This window comes from Pagrus major, chromosome 9 (genome assembly GCF_040436345.1).
Source record: "Pagrus major chromosome 9, Pma_NU_1.0".
Lineage (NCBI taxonomy): Eukaryota > Metazoa > Chordata > Actinopteri > Spariformes > Sparidae > Pagrus > Pagrus major.
Window position 1 is genome coordinate 12,331,146 of NC_133223.1, and position 17,031 is coordinate 12,348,176.

At 40.4% G+C, this 17,031-nt stretch overlaps 1 protein-coding gene across 2 annotated transcripts; it reads left to right on the top strand.

Moving 5' to 3' along the window:
* Positions 1-3,427: 3,427 nt before the first annotated feature.
* Positions 3,428-16,506, top strand: LOC141002163 (tetraspanin-7-like). Of its 2 annotated transcripts, none has more exons than XM_073473363.1 (8): positions 3,428-3,599; positions 9,989-10,177; positions 10,474-10,548; positions 10,660-10,755; positions 11,599-11,754; positions 12,006-12,089; positions 12,738-12,823; positions 13,452-16,506. In XM_073473363.1, exons 1-7 carry the CDS (start codon positions 3,534-3,536, stop codon positions 12,804-12,806), a joined length of 735 nt encoding a protein of 244 aa, XP_073329464.1. In that variant the 5' UTR covers positions 3,428-3,533; the 3' UTR covers positions 12,807-12,823; positions 13,452-16,506. The 2 variants fall into 2 exon arrangements, with proteins under 2 accessions (XP_073329464.1, XP_073329463.1); XM_073473362.1 differs by lacking the exon at positions 3,428-3,599 and adding an exon at positions 9,489-9,740.
* The last annotated feature ends 525 nt before the right edge of the window (positions 16,507-17,031 follow it).

A 17,031-nucleotide genomic window follows, 5' to 3' on the forward strand; every position in this document is an offset into this window, starting at 1 on the left:
TTTGGTGAGATGCACTCTGTCATGTTGTTTGTTTTTCCTTTCTTCTGCAGCATTTGACATTTGAAATGTATTCGCCCACTTATTACTCTTCAAATGTAGGGCGAGTTGTGCCAAGCACTCTTTTATGTGCTCCTACTCAAGTTAATAACCTTTCTGGGTTGTTTGTCCTCTGATGAATCTGAAAGGGATTTTACTGCAGGTGACTTTATTGTCAAGCAGTCTTTGAATGCCCTAATATTGCAACAATTGCACGCCATTGTGTTGTAATGCTTTTACAACGCAAAACACTTGACAAAACCCCTTAATGAAGCCTGATTCACCCCCATGATCTGCTAATGACAGAGCTTGTAGGATGTGATGTGATTTGTTTTTGGTTCGAAGGCAACAATGCACCACACAATGAAGCAAAGGGGCCTCAAGATGGTGGAGAAGGTGAGAGGGGTGGATGCTAGGTTTGAGTCTGTTGTGGGGGTTTTAATAAGTGATGGATGTGTTTTTTTACAGGTGCTTACAGTCTACGGAGACTTACCCCGCAGGGCCAGAGAGCCCTTGATAGGACGCCTGGTCATTGTGTATTGATTACCACTAGCTGCAAGGAATATACATGAGCCAGCATCATTTAGTTTCTCTGTGAGGGATCAATAAAGTTGATCTTATCTTATAAATCAATCATAGCCTCTTTAAATATGAATTAGGCCTGTCTTTTGTGCGTAGATTGACACTGTTTTCATGGGATTTTCCATCTTAATGCAACACTTAGGACAGCTATTGTTACTGTATATACAAGACGTTTTCATGAGTAGACCTGCTGCATACTGAGTACTTGGTAATCAAAGAGTTTTGCATGTAAAACACACACTTTTTAACTTAAATGAAGTAAATGGGTCATCATGAGATAAGATAAGATGGAAGTTCCTGTGCCATAGAATAACAGTGCCATAAGAATAAAAGACAAAAATACATAGACTCATAATGAAAATGTTAATATGGAGTAAATGCTGACATCTGTGCCAAATAGAATAGCAACAAAAATAAGATGAATTTTGGAAAGTAAGTTAACTACAACAAAGCTAAAATATAAAAGTTAGAAGTAAAAGGTTACATTGCACATGATAATGGGAATATTCCACCTTATTGTAAAAGTAGTATTGTAAGGGATACAGAAAAGTATTATTGCACATGATATTTAAAGTAATAAGGTATATTGATATCGCTGTCTTAATTTCTAACAAGCCAGTCATCGATCAGCTGCATCTATGATTGTAAATAGCTGTATGTAGTCATTGAGAAGAGTCAGTGGTTCACATCCCGTATCAGTGGTGGAAAGTAACTAAATACACGTACTCAAGCTCAAATTTAAAGGTACTTCTACTTTACTTTTTCAATTTTATGCTACTTTAAACTTCTGCTCCACTACATTTAGAAGGGAAATGTTGCACTGCTTACATCACTTCACCTATCTGACAGCTGTATTTATAGCAGATTAGAAATAATGACATAATCCTATAACCACTTGATAAAATATAACAGATTGTTATAATATTGCATTGTTACAAATGTATAAAAACTTGCTCCCTCTCCATCAGATATACAACAGCAAAGTGCTGCATGAGTACTTTTATTTCAGATATTATTCATATTTCTCCAACAATACTTTTGTACTACTATTACTATTAATATTATATATTCCTATTACAATAACTTACTATTTATTGACTCAGTGATGGGATGTAACTAAATACATGTACTCAAGTACTGTAGTTAATTACAATTTTGAGGTACTTGAGTATTTCCATTCTCTGCTTCTTTATACTTCCACATTTAGGAGGCAAATATGGTGCTTTTTGCTCCACTACATTTATTTGATAGCTGTAGTTACTAGTTACTTTGCAGATTACATGCTGCATCAGAGCCAAAGCACTACAGTTTTTAATTCATTTATTTTGTCAGCAATCGGATAAAAACACATCAGGAAAAATAGCCTATTGAATGCTGGATATGGTAATCTGTCAACCAATACAGTGTACATGTAAATAGAGCTTATGTATAATTTACTTTTACTTGTAATTTTGATACTTAAACATGTAGTGCCAGCACATTACTTTTGATTCTTAAGTACTTTTAATATCAAATACTTTTAGACTTTCAAGCATGACGTTTGGGTATACTTTACAGCACTACTTTTACTTGAGTAATATTCTGAATGCATGAGTTTTATTTGTAATGGAGTATTTTCACACTGTGGTATTGCTGCTCTTACTTTAATGATCTGAATACCTCTTCTACTACTGTCTAGAATACAACTATGATATTGTCCAGCAGTTAAACTCCTGAACTGAAAAATATTCAACCCACATATTCACAGGGTCGTACTTTTCCAATGAGGAAGAAGGAGCGGATGTCACCTTAATTTGGAGATTTTTAACAAGGTATTTTTTGTAGGAAAAAAAAACACATTTAACAACATTTAATCTGCATGCAACTGTTGATCCATTTTGTGTTTTTCAACTTTCATTTTTGGATCATTTTGGCTGCATTAATGCATATTGAGTACATTTTGGCAAGGCGTTTGTTTTTCTTTTTTTTCTTTTAAATGTCAACCAGTGTATATTACAGACAGACAGCTAAAACTGTTGTACATATCATGCACCATTTAAACATTTTTTTTTCATCCCACTGTCATTACAGCATAAAATCGTGCAGCTTTCATTCTGTGGTCCTGGATGAGTTTTTGTAATTTTTACTATTTAGTATTTTTCACTAGATAGGGTAATTTACCTGTATTTTGTCCCATAGGCGAAATACATGCTATTTCTGTTGTTTCCTAGGGGGCTTTGCCTCATAATAAAAAAACCCTCATGCAACTGATGAAAGACCACATTTAGTAGCCTACAAAAAAAAAGTTTCATGTCAAAAACTGCCATAAAAATAATGTATATTAAGTATATGGAAAATGACTGATTTTTTTGTGTTGTTTTCATTTAAAAAACCAGAGGCATCATATAAACAAACAGGTATTTAAAGGGTTGAAACCCTGAAAATGAATGATTATTTGACAGTTATTATCAGGACAGATGTCGGATGAAAAATGCAACCCAGTGAAAGCTAACAATAATATTAATATATAGTATTTTTATTGCAGTTTTTGACATGGAGCATATGTTGCACTTGATGTGGTCTGAGTCATTTTTGAATCAGCTGCATGATGGTTGAATGGTGCATTTTCCTGCATGTTAAAATCAGCCTTCACCTCAGTATCAGACCAGAGATCACACACTCCCTCCTGATGTCTCTTATCACACACAACCCCTCCAAACATTAAGCATGAGGACGATGCAATAAGCTGCACACTGAACAATGGAGACGACCATGTCTTCCCCTCACACTGGCTGAGACGCCGCTCATCATAACGCACGCTGGTGTGATGCGCTGCTCCGGTGACGCTGTGTGGCTGCATCAGCGCGTGGCTGCAGCGCGACACTTCGCACAGACGGTTCCGTTATTATCACAACGGCTCCGACGCTCGCTCCACGATGGAAACTAAACCGGTCATCACCTGCCTCAAAACCCTGCTCATCGTCTACTCCTTCGTCTTCTGGGTGCGTAACCTTTTCTCTATCATCTTTTATAAAAAGAGGAACCCTGCGGAAAATGATCGCAATCCATCCTAATCCACCGCTGTGTGCGTGCGTGCGTGTGTGTGTGTGTGTGTGTGTGGTGCGTGATGAAGGGGTGGACGGTGCCAGCATCATCGACGGAATCACGCCGTTGTTTCGGTCTATTTGGGCTAAGCGGTCGACAGCGCTGGCTTAACGCCCACGCTTTTAGCTTTAACATATGGAAATGATCGTCTGGTATGATGTAACTGGTGGTAGGGTTACACATATGGCGGGTGCTGGGCGTCAGTGGTGTGAGCAACACGGCGCACATAGCATCACGGTTGTTGTCAGTAAGCGCGGTGGAGGATGTGGACATCACCGCAGCGCTTTGACTGTTCTCCGGCCTGCTCTGTGCGCTGAGGCCCACTGTGACCACACAACAACGCTGCTGTACATTTACTGCTATAGATCCTTAAAGGGACCCTGCTCCTCCTTTATGTACTCTCACACTGATACACAGTGAGGCCGTTTGTTTCTGCAGGAAAGCCTGTGTAAAAGTGTCACACTTTGAATGTAATGTGACTAGAATACAACAGTACTGCAGGAAATATCTGATACAAATACTTATACTTCAATGTTGACTCCATATTTTGAGGTTGCGCTTTGTATTGGGGTTGCAAAATATAGCACAATCTAGAAGGCCCGGCCTGCAGCTAGCAGTTATTTTTAAATTATCGATGAATCGGACAAAAGTCTCCTGGGTTTTAGGTCAGAAATGAGTTTAAAAAATACCCGTCACCCTCGCAAATGTCTTTATGGTGAGACTTTTTAATAAACAACACTAATAAATGGTACATTTGTAGTTAATTAAAGCTAAATTCATAGCTGTTTCACTGTGAAACAATGGTGTATATGTAATACTTGTAATTGTTTAATAAATACTGTGTAGTTCGTCTATTAACGTTATTTGGATGGCCGTTATAAACATTTACAACTGCTTGATAAATTCATAATGCATTTCATTGTTTGTTAACAGCCAGATACTGTTAACTTAAAGGTGCAATTTGAAAGACAAAAGTTGATTTTTGAGTCTCATTCCCAACTCATCAAATGATGACGCTCTGGGTTTCCCCTCTCGATCAAAGGACGCCTTCCCAAAGCGTGTGAGACACAAAAATCAACTTTTCTTACAAATAGCACCTTTAAGTTTAATTAGATATAAATGTACCATTTATTGTGATGGTTATAAAGTGTTACCATGTTTTTTTTGTCCAACCAGCAGTCCAAAATCCAAATATTCAGTCTTACTATTATGCTAGACAAAGAAAAGCAGCACATCCTCTAATTGGAGAAGCTGGAGCCGGAGAGGGGTTTTACCTTTTTGCTTTATAAATGAATGAAATTGCTGCCAGTGTTTCTAATATTTTGTCCACAAAGGAAAAAATAGAGCGCACTAAAACCTTGAAATGTATCGACCAAGCAGGTCTTTGTCGGGCAAACATCCTTGTGGACACAAAGCAGGCGATGAACAGGCAAAAAAATCACAGCTCCACTTACAATAAATATATTACATGATACAAAATAACACCCACATATCATTTTTATGAACCTTTTTTTGGGAGCTTGCAAACGTCTTGTGTAGACTACCTCTCCTTTTCCTTCGTGCACCTGTACCCAGCTGGTCCCCCCGTCCCTGCTTGATATTTTGCCCACCACATTAACATACTGGATAATGGAGGAGCAAAAAAAACATTCGACACACCCTACTAAATTATACAAAACACAGCACCACAAGAGCCTCAAATTATACCAAAGAGTTGAGATCCTCCTCTGGAGGATTGTTGCGAAGCCTCGTTCTGATTTAGATTCATAAAAAGCTGTATTCACAATGCTAAGCAGGCAGGAAGAATGGATTCTGCCGTGTTTTCACTGTAATTAACACTCTTTGTAGTTGAGGGTCCTCAGGATTTGAGCCAGCGTATCACTCAGAAAGCATCTCTCGAAACAAATAAATTTGGTGTCGACTGCTTCCAATTTTGGGAGAAATGACTTTGAGATTAACTCGAGAAGTGAAATAGTGGCTCTCATTCACTGTTTGCTTTTCAGTGGTTTGGATACAGGCCTTTGTTTACCTTTCCATTACCAGTCGAGTCTTCAAATTTGATCTAGCAGTACAAGCAAGACCACATGTTAGCAAAGGTAACCGCAATACTGTGTGACTAACGGACAGGCAGTTTGATGAACCTTTGTCCATAAATGTATGTACTGACATTCCTGTTTGCTGGATTTCTGATAGCATCCAGATATAGCTGGGTAGGTCTATCCAATAAGAGCACTTGGAAGAGATTTATCAGTCCGTAATGTGTTTAGGATCTGAAGGGTTCATTCACTCTGAGCAACTGGAGGAAGTGAAAATAGCTTGACTGCTGCTTCTTGGCCTTGAACAAAAGTAACCCTTCGAGATCGCAGAAGACGGTTGTGGTGGAAACACAGAACTGAAATCAGCCTGGTGTGTTCATGAGGGCTTAAAAACAGAAGAGCTGTGCTGTGTGTCCCTGCACTGCAGACATGTTGCCCGTGCCACAGATATGAACTTTTATATTTAGTCAGGATTGGGCCGTCTCTTGGCGCTCGCTTACATCAACAGCATCAGGTTTCAGATGTCCAAAGTGCACGAGAGTCTCACAGCTCAGTGGCTCTCTCCAGCCCCGAGGGTGCAGCGGGGAGAGCTTCACTGGCACAGAGTTCGAATTGGCCTCACTGTCATCAGCTTGTCGCGGCGAATAATGTCCCAAGTGTGAATAGCTACGTCGCCATACTTGCGCACAAACAGGACGGTTAAATGCAGAGCAGGTGGCGGAGCCCGCGTGGTGTCCTCGCCAGCATATTTTGTCATCGCACCTTCTGCTTCTTTATTAGGCCGGAGGAGGAGGAGGAGGGAAGAGGGGGTGACCTGTTTTAAACCCTGTGCTGTAACCAGGGTGCCCAGCCTGGCATTGAATTTCAAACAAAACAGGCAAGGGGATGGGAGGGGGCTCCAGGGAGGAGGAGGAGGAGGAGGAGGAGGAGAAAGCGGGTCTGAGGCTGTTTGGGATTCAGCAACAGACATGAAGTCTAGATAACTCGCCCCTGTTCCTTGATTTCCCTGTCGGCTTTAAAATGAACACTTCAGCACCGACAAGATGATCCCGTATTTGTGTGCGACAGCAGCTCTTAAAGGCCAGACATTTTGCTGCTGATGATATAAACATCATCATCTAGAGCTCCGTTCTCTTTAATGACGGTCACATGCTCTGGCTGTGAAAATCACTGTTAATAGAAGCAGTAGATGTCGTCACTGAAGAATCAAGTCATCAGCCTGCCGTCCTTCACTTCATACGGACAGAAAGAAGGGATCCATTTAGGGATGCACAATAGGATTTTTTTCTCAGATGATACTGTTTACCGGTAATTACTGTTAAGATAACCAATTATTTTACATTTTTGTATTTTAAACAGTTAATTCCCTCAAGTTAATGCACATCTGACAGTAAGAAATGCGAATATTCAGTGAGCACAGACGTGTGACTTAACTCGGAATGACTTGTTTGTCTCTACAAGCTCAACCCAGGTGCACTGCTGCCATGGTATCAGAGTGTGTAGATAGTCAGTGAAAGCAGTATGACTGATATTCATACAATCCATACATGCTAGGACTGGGCGACAAAATCAAATATCAGGATATTTTTGACCTAATACCTCAATATCAACATTGCAATATTGGGAAGACTACTGGTACTATCGTAAAATATTAACACAATGAGATTTTTGATAAGTAATCATCAGTAATGTGGATATAATGACTAAGTGGGTGAAGGCAAGTATTAGAACAAGTAGAGCAGTCTGCGAAGTTCAGAAAATGACATCACTTTACTGTAATTCAGCTTTTAAAACCAGGGAAAAAAAATATTTGTGCTACATCAAAATATAACGATATCCACAATTTAAAGTTCTGTCCAGACCAAAGATTCACGACAAGACCAGTTGAAACGTGCAACTACATGCAATGTATCGGAAAACCCTTCCAGTCCACTGCAACTAGACGAGGCGGTGCATCATCTCCATAGCAATTACGCTCTCTTCTTCCGTTCTAAATGGCTGCTTTTCAGGCTTTTTTTTTTTTGTATAGCTTGATTGAATTTGTTGCATCATAAAATTTGAATGAGCATAGTGATAGTAAGCTGCTTCACTACAGTTGTTTTTCTAACGATTAGATAACAAAAGGTGTGTGCGTTGAGCGAGTGGGAGATAGCGAGTGACAAGACAGCGACGGCAGAGCAGAGGAAAAGCAGTGGAGTTGTCAGTGTAGTAGTAAATTAAAATTTTATGACTTGTGTCATACGGACTTGCTTGTTCTCAAACAAATTGATGAGATGATTTTCTCTTTCCTCGGCCCAAAAAAACGAATGACAGTTTGTAACTGACTCAAACAGCGGATATTGCTCCGATGCACTGATTGGCTGTTAAAACAGGTGACGTGCATTAAGTTCGCGACACTACAAGTTGAGTTGCAGTTATGTTCAAAGTATGGTGGGCGATATGACGTTATCATGACACAATATACTGTAGATTGGCTTCTTACCATATAAAACAAATCTTCCTTCAGATGATATGCAGTCTCAGTAACTTGATATTTATACATACTTAAAATACATGATGATTTACATTAAACGATATAAAAACCAACCCGGAACACTGGTAGGCCAATAGAAAATGTCAGCCATCTGTGCGCACAGCAGCTCTAGTAGTACAGGACACAACAGGATGAGGATCGCAGATAAAGAGATTACAAAAACATCCAACTCGTGAGATGATTTTAATTAGAAAATGTAGTGGCTCTCTGTTTGCTCTGTGTGGTTCAGCTCCATCGAATGTCATGCAACTGAGGATTTATCATCTCACATCTAACTGCCCACAAATCGTCAATAGTACCCACCGATACAGGTTTGGCTTACGTAACAGGAAACCACAGCTACATGTTTAAGCCACAAATACAAGGGGTGGATACATTAGTGATTATTGTGGGAAACTAACAACAATTCTGATAAATCAATGAGTTCAGCTGTTTTTTTTTAAGCAAAAATGCCCCCCAAAATGTAATATAGTGGTTTCTTAGTCCTCTGTGATAGTAAAATGTTAACTCTTAAACCAGCGATATAGTCTTATAGCCTTTCCTTTCTTCCACAGCTGCCATTCAGCGTGTTTCAGTGTGTGTGTTTGCTCTCACTGTAACCCTTCTTATCATCTCACCCTTAACTCATTGTTCTTGTGTGTATTGGTATTGCCCTGGAAATCCGTGCGTGGATGTTTGCATGAGGCGCGATCAAGTTCAGCCAAAAGTAGTTGCTGTGGTCCGCTGTAGTTGGCATTCTCTAAACGAAGTCTAAAATAACAACCTGTGCTGCCGAATTCAGAACAATACAGCAGTCAAAGAGACCGGCAGAGACTGGGGAACCTTTGCCCAATCATTAAGTGCACACCCTGCCAAAGGGGCAAAGTGCAAGTTGTTAGCACAGTAAATAACCTGCAGAGACTTTAAACTATAGTCAAAGAGGGAGTGAAAAACATTTTATGTATTCTTCTGTATTGTTGCCATTTTTACGCACCATGACACTAGTCTGAGTTGGATCAGTTACACAAAGAGCAAAACTGACAAAGTCTTTCCTATGCTGTCTCAGTCACATTGGCTGGTTCTCTGCCGAGAGCTTCTTCTCGTCACTTGTAGAGGTTTCAGGGTGCACAGAGACACCCGTACAGGCTGCTCCCTCTCTAACCAGAGGGCCTGGCAGCAGGACGGCGAGCGGCCTCCTCTTGGATGGAAGGAGGGTAGTGTGATGAGTTGGCCCCCGCTAGATCATCAGCAGCCGTTCCACACCCCGCTCTCTTTCCAGTGCCAGCAAGACATACCCAGCTGAGACACACGCCGCTTCAGCTGCCTCGTACAACACGCTCTTTTATCCGCAGCCTTCATTTGAAATGCTAAGAGAGGCGCAACAGGAGGAAGCGTCTCGCCTCGGATCAAAGAGCTTCTTTGACGTGTCCTCTTTCTTTTCCTCTCTTTTTCCTGCGCGTGTGTGTGAGTCAGGCATATTCATAAAGCAGGTGATCACTATCCCGCACTCCAGATATATTTGTGTCTTCTGTCTCCCGTCTCCTCCTCCTTGCTCTAATTGCTCTCCTTTCTTGTTCCACCTTGATCCTCGTTCTCCTCCTCCCCCCTCGCCACGCTGCTAAAACGCCGCTATTGTAACATAGCAAAAGTGCAGAGATAAAGGCCTGTTCCCTGCTTTCATTCTGTTCCCTGTGCTCTCTCTGTTACATCCATCTCTCCAACCCCCTCCGCCCTCCAGATAACAGGAGCCATCCTGCTGGCAGTTGGAGTATGGGGGAAGTTGATGCTGGGCCCGTACATCTCTCTGATAGCCGACAACTCCACCAACGCCCCGTACGTCCTCATTGGCACCGGGACCGTCATCATCGTTTTTGGCCTGTTCGGATGCTTCGCCACCTGCAGAGGAAGCCCATGGATGCTGAAGCTGGTAAGAGGTTGTGGGAGGAAGGGTGGGGTGTTCAGTTGCAGCAGGAGAGAAGAGTGTTGTGGATGTTGATTAATTAGCCTCAGGTCACATGATAAAGGGAATAATGGCTGACCTCTATCCTGTGGAGAGGGATCTGAAATCCAATAGATGCTGCAGGGCACTTTGCTCAGTTAATGGTGGTCAAGTGTGTGTGTGTGTGTGTGTGTGGTGTGTGCATAGGCAAATGATACACATCTAAGGCAGAGGGTTTTTATGCAAACTATGCAAATCTCCCCTCCCTTCTTCTCTCTCTGTAGTATGCCATGTTTCTGTCGCTGGTCTTCCTCGCTGAGTTAGTGGCTGGGATCTCTGGATTTGTGTTTCGCCACGAGGTCAGCATGCAATACACCGTTTAACCAATTATAAGTCCAACGCTACAGCCGTGTAAAGTGCCCTTATGCTGTTAACGTGTGTGATTATGTGCGTATGTCTGCATGCTGCAGATAAAAGGAACCTTTCACAGGACATACACCGATGCCGTCCTGAACTACAATGCAGAGGACGAGGCGAGCCGTGCTGTTGATAACCTGCAGCACAAGGTAAGTCCCTGTGACGTGAAATCATCAAACAGCTAATAAACGTATCAGCAACAAACCAAAACACAGCCCTTAATGCTAATAGTTTGCATTTTTTAAAGGACTAGCAGTTCTGTCTTTCCTCTTATTGTCAGTGAATCTCATGAGAAGACCAAAAAGAAGAAATCTTTATTTTGAAGGGTGCATAAGCTTGACATGACACTCACCGTAAACATGACTGCTGTCATTCAGTGTCAGTCCACCAGTTATGTCACTTTTAATGCAAAGTTGATTGTATAAGATGTCTTTGCTATCACACCTTGACATTAACCTAGACTACAATGTTGCTGCTGTTAGCTCGTCAGTTCGATTAGCGGAGGAGCTAGCACTCCTATTTGGTGACTCAGCCCCGGAGATATCAGTAGTCAAATCAGGCAAGAAAACCATAAATAAACCACCAGTAACAAAATGATGAGTCATGACGCTATAAATACTCACGCAGCACAAAATATGTATTTGTCTGCAGCTGAAAGAAGTCCACACTATATGCACAATTTACTCCTGTTCGGTTAGCATTTAGTAAAAACTACAGTACCCGGCTGTTTTTGGAAATGATTTAGCCTTGACAAAAAAATGAACCCCAATTTTTGTGAGATGATTTTAAAGATTTATGTTGTCTGTAAGAACTAATAGGGCCTAAGTGATAAAGACAAGGTCGGGAAGTCGGAAAACTATTCAGAGGAAGACAGACACATTATTGTTTTGGTCTTCACGTAGGATTTGCTTTTCAAAAAATGTGAAACCATACCCACCTTATGTTTCAATCCTCATCTGCTCTCGAATGCCCTCTTTTCTGTACGTTTGTAGCTGCGTTGCTGTGGAGTGTCTAACTACACCAGTTGGTTTGGCAGTGTGTATTACCCATCCAACGGCATTCCTGCCAGCTGCTGCTTTAACTCCTCCGACTGCAACCCAGACGACCTCCGCAATGCAACTCTAGCCCCGAGCAAGGTTTTCCACCAGGTCAGTATGTTAGGTTGTATCTTCCTACTTCTGGCCTGTCTACTGCTAGATTATTTATGTCCTTTATGAAGTACTCTATAAAGAAGGTGTGTTTACATCTGACAGGTGCTCACTCACTTTTTCAAACCATCTTCTCTTCCACACTCTAACAATTGACTCAGATATTCTCCCAGTTATCCATCTTGCCCCTAATTTGCACATATAACATGTCCCTGACCCCTCTGCAAACTAACCTGCCCCCTGTGTTACAGGGCTGCTATGAGCTGGTCACTTCATTCATGGAAACCAACATGGCCATTATTGCAGGAGTGACGTTTGGGATTGCTTTCTCACAGGTAAGAGCTGAAAATACTGAATGTTTTGCAGGTGGTGATGTGCAAATAAAAAGTGTTTAAGGATTAATAATCTATGTTTAAATATGGTGCCGTAATGACTGAAAACACAAGTTCAACAGACACAACTTACATTCCTCTCTACACTGTTTGCTGCCAGCTTTGGTTTGATAGGAAATCCATTCGATTACTTTGTAGAAAAAAGAGATTTTGTTTTATCTGCATTTTTTTGTGGAAAACATTTTAATAAGTAGAAAAGCACAGGTTTAAATGATAACTTCACTGATGTCTGAATTCCATTTTATGGCTTTAGTGTTAGAGTCCTGGTATTTTGCGTGATGGCTCACTGTCCAGACTTACATTGATTAATTGATTGAATGCATACACTTGAATGCAAACTGAACCATTGCGTTTTTTTCCACTATGACAAGTCTGCTGGGAAAAAGGCCCATTGCATGAAACAAGAAGCCGTTAACCCCTCAGAACCCCCAAACTGTTTCGGGGCTTTTATTGCTCCGTCACATTTTTACTCACTGTGGTCTTCGGACAGTTTCAGACGGCACAATCATTGCTAGAAGTAGGAGGGGACTCAAAAGCTGTCTTTAGTGCAGTATAACACAGCTAAATGCCTGTTTTCTGTCTGTCTTTCAGCTGATTGGCATGTTGCTGGCCTGCTGTCTGTCCAGGATCATCACAGCCAATCAGTATGAGATGGTCTAGCTGATGTGACGTGGCAGGTGAGACACATTTAAAGACACGCACTCACTTTTATTTTAACAATGAGTTAGATTATTAGTGGAGTGTAAAAGATTTGACTGGAAGTGACAAAACCACCACTAGAATTATGACCAACTATGTATTTTAACTCATCTCTACAAAGTGTTTTAGCACCTTATAGCACAGTTTTTTAGTTTTACAGCTCATGACTTTCCTGATTTGTTTCATCCTCACTGTTCTCATTAGCTGCTTTTTTCAGCAAAAAAAACTCTACTGTACGCTACCTGCCTAAGACCAACCATCAGACAGACAAAGATAGCAACTAGTTAGTGAACATTGTGGAGCACTTAGCTGCTATAAAGCCAGATATTTCCCTCAGGAGTTGGTGGGGATATAAACAGAGCTGAAAGGAAAGTCAGAATTGGACTTAAATGCATCATGTGGCCTGAAACAAAACTCCATACATACACATGTTGATTCGTGATTACTGGGTGTGTAAATAGGCAACTGTTTGCCAACATTTTCACCATAAAATGTCAATGTTTAAGCTTGTTCCGCTGCCCCCAAGTGGCCATACAATAAACCCAATGACTGCAGGTTAATACAAACACATCTAACTCCTCTGTCCGTGTGGTTTTGTCTTTTTAGGGAGATGCAGAGAAAGAAGAGACAAAGAGCCTTGACACATGACAAGAGTAAATTCCCGAAACACTATCACATGTCTGTATTGGAATTTACCTCCCTCCGTCTCTCTGCCTGTGATCTTAATGTAATATCTTAATGTATCTTATTGTAAAGCACCATTCCTTGACTCACTGCTGTTGCATCAAATCGTTCTATATCACACATCACACTGCTGCTTGATGTAGAAGTCGCTCATTAGCACGTATCTCGGATCAGTACAGCCTACAACCTACAACGAGCAGGTACACCAGGGTTGTCGGAGTTGACAGCGGTGTTGGTCTCAGATAGGCGATTGGGTGCAACTTGGCTTCTCAGTTGGTTGCAGCATGCTTCACCGACCGTCATCAGAGGACCACTGCACATCTTTGTACAGAATGACATTACTAAAGCTTGAAAGTAATACTTTAATAGATAGTTTTAGTTTTGCATTTGACTTTGCTATTGCTCACCATTGTATATTCCTATGGTTGTTACATTTTGTGAACTGATTACGTGCACTGAGGACGATGTTTTAAGTTTATATGAAAAATAAGGAAACTGACAAAGGAAAAAGGGAGAACTGTTTAAGTATTTTTACCTGTAGACAAGGCCCGTCATTTTTTAGTCCCGATATTTTAACTTAATAGCAAATTATGAGATATGTTACATGTTAAAATTGTAATTCAGTATCAGTATCAGCTTTAATCTGGGATAAATACACAACAACCTTTTTCAAACTCCCCCAGTAACTTAAATAATGCTAAATAATGCTCCTCCACCTAATTTACAGCCTCTTACAATGATGCTTATTGAAACTCAATTGGTTTTGGGGGGAAAAGAAATATATTCATCAACCAAAACAAAAATTTAAGCTGTGGAACAAATCTTTTGCATTGGAAACTGAACCATCTGAGTTTAACAATCGACTCCTATCTCATAACTGTCTGAAAGCCATCCCCATATATTCCAACAGTGGTGGTTAAAGGTCCAGTTTGTAGGATTTAGGGGCAGCTATTGTCAGAAATCGAATATAATATTCATAATTATGATTTCATTAGGTTATAATAGGTGTTTTCATTGCCTTAGAACGAGCCTTTTATATCTACAGAGGGTGCGGGTCCTTGTCCACGCATGTTGCACCGCCATGTTTCTCCAGTCACCCAGAAAACAAAAAACCAAACACCGACTCTAGAGAGGGCCTTTCAAGAGTAGAGGGGTACTCAGTTGGTTGCAATCCACAACCTCACTGCTAGATACCACTAAATCCTACACACTGGTCCTTTAAATTATTAAAGTAGATGATGAAACACAGCTAATATGCTGCATTAGCTCGCCCAGTATTCCATCAGTTCTGTTAATACATACATCCATGATGAGATTGATTTCTTTACGTCACTGGTGCAAATTCACCATACACAGTTGAACTCTCTACTATTTAGTCTCCACTAGCGAATCCACTCATTACAGAGCTTTCATTGGAAAGAATTAATTTTGACACGAAACGTAGCACTATTAAAAATCAGGCCTCTAACACTGAGTTATCTTTAAAGTTTGTAAGGCAGCAGTGTCTCTAGCTGTTAAAGCAGCCACACTTGAAGGGCATGAGAAAAACTTGCTGTCATGTGAGAGAGTGATGTATGGAAGCCCATTTCCACCAGTTAGAGACAAATATATAGATAAAAACTAAGCCTGATGAAAAAATATTCCCATGGTAAGTCATAAGTATGAGATAAAGAAGTCAAAATTATTAGATAAAAGTCATAATTATGACTTACAGTGGGATCTTTTTTTGTCAGGGCTAAGTTTTCACTATTTTTTTTTCTTTAACTGGCAGAAATGGGCTTTCATAGATGGTAAAGAACACTGATGTGACAGAAGAAGTTGTGTGATGAACGAAGATGAGAGATTTAGGTTCAAATCCTGCCAATTTCACACGTCCACGCACCAGGTCAGCCTGAAGAACTGACTCAATTCCAACATGTCCGCATATATATTATGCTTTTAAGACCAAGTTAAACAGATGAAAATCACATTTTGCTGAGCTCTTTTGGTTAAGTTTCTCACCTGCAGTGACATAGAGGTGTAACTGATGTGACTACAGGTGCAACAAAACCAGGATTCTGGTTGTTAGCATGCCTTTCAACCGCAAGACGTCAGTGAAACACTGATTTCAGTCTGTTAGGGTCGTGAATTGTTTTCCTCTGGTGGAAGAGCTTGCCAGCTGTGTGTTACAGTGAGAGAAGTCAACGTTAGAGATGCGCAGGACTCCGACAGTGTTCATCTAGTATTTACAGCATTCTATGTAGTGCATCAACATGCTATCGTCATTATCATCTGTAGATATTTACTGGAAATGTAATTTATATGATGTAATGTTTCTCATCCTAATATGCTAATCAGTATAAATGTCGTGTCACGGTTTTGATTCCGCACTCTGTGCTGTTAATCTGTATTTGTTTGATAGTTTATAGGAAAATCGCACTGAAAAAATAATTGTGGCCAATGTTTTGTTGAGAGTGACGTGCACCTGTTTCAATTTCGCTGTATTTTTCTTACGGTTTGGTTGGCATTACGTTTACAGTTTCACCAAGTGATTTTCTATCTCTCTTTCGGTATGTGTGTGAGTGTGTGCCATCTATTTCTATATTTTCATTTGTCTCTTTAACCATGAGTGTGTATTCTCCTTGAATGACATGGTGTGTGAGTGTGTGAGTATTTGTGTGTGTGTGTGTGTGAGAGAGAGAGAGAGAGAGAGCGTCTACATTTTGTGGATCCTGTTGTATTCACTTTTGGTCAGTATTTGGTTGTGGCTTTTCAAACCCTATTGCTTTTAAAGCTGTACATTTATTTAGTGAATGTATGTTTTCCAACACCCAATTCTTCCTTCCCCAAACTGATACTGTCCTGTAAATACTAAATTGTAATACCATCCTGCTTACACATGGGGTCACCAGACACTCAAAAACAACTGCACCCTGCTGTCTACTATTGACAAAGTCACCATCAGTGGTCTTATTATCAATAAATATACATAATAACACGTTTGTTTGGTGTTTGTTCATTTTCCTGTGATGGAGACTGCTCTAGAAATATGAAATCATTCATTAAACAGGTAGTTTTTATTACATGTATTTACCAAATCTGTATGTGAGCGATGGTTGTGCTGGCCTAGGTCACTTCACAGGACTGCGTCTGGGGTTGAAACCTTTTTTATGGTAGTAAACTTTACTACAAAGTAATAAAATTAATAGTATTTTTTTTATTTATAAAATGTTTTATCATTTGGAAGACATAAAAAAGTGATCATTTGGGCTGTTTCCACACATTAATGAGGACAAGTTATATTTTTTGCTTCAGGGTTAGTGTTTGAAGAGGTCAGGTTGAAGGTTAAAGCCTGCTGAGTGGAGGCTAAGTTGTGTGGATAAAGGTATCTGTGTATAGGTGGGTGTACTTCATCTGACTGTAGGATTCAAGCAGCAAAGAACGAGGACAAGAAAATACATAGAAGACGCGCCGTCGCGCTCTTAATGGGAAAACCAAAACGTGGAACTTGTAGATGAAGAAA

Coding starts and splice junctions, on each gene's coding strand:
- LOC141002163 (XM_073473362.1), top strand. CDS start 9,615: ATGCTAAGAGAGGCGCAACAGGAGGAAGCGTCTCGCCTCGGATCAAAG. Junction 9,741..9,988: donor CAGGCATATTCATAAAGCAG/GTGATCACTATC, acceptor TCCGCCCTCCAG/ATAACAGGAGCCATCCTGCT. Junction 11,755..12,005: donor CGAGCAAGGTTTTCCACCAG/GTCAGTATGTTA, acceptor CCTGTGTTACAG/GGCTGCTATGAGCTGGTCAC.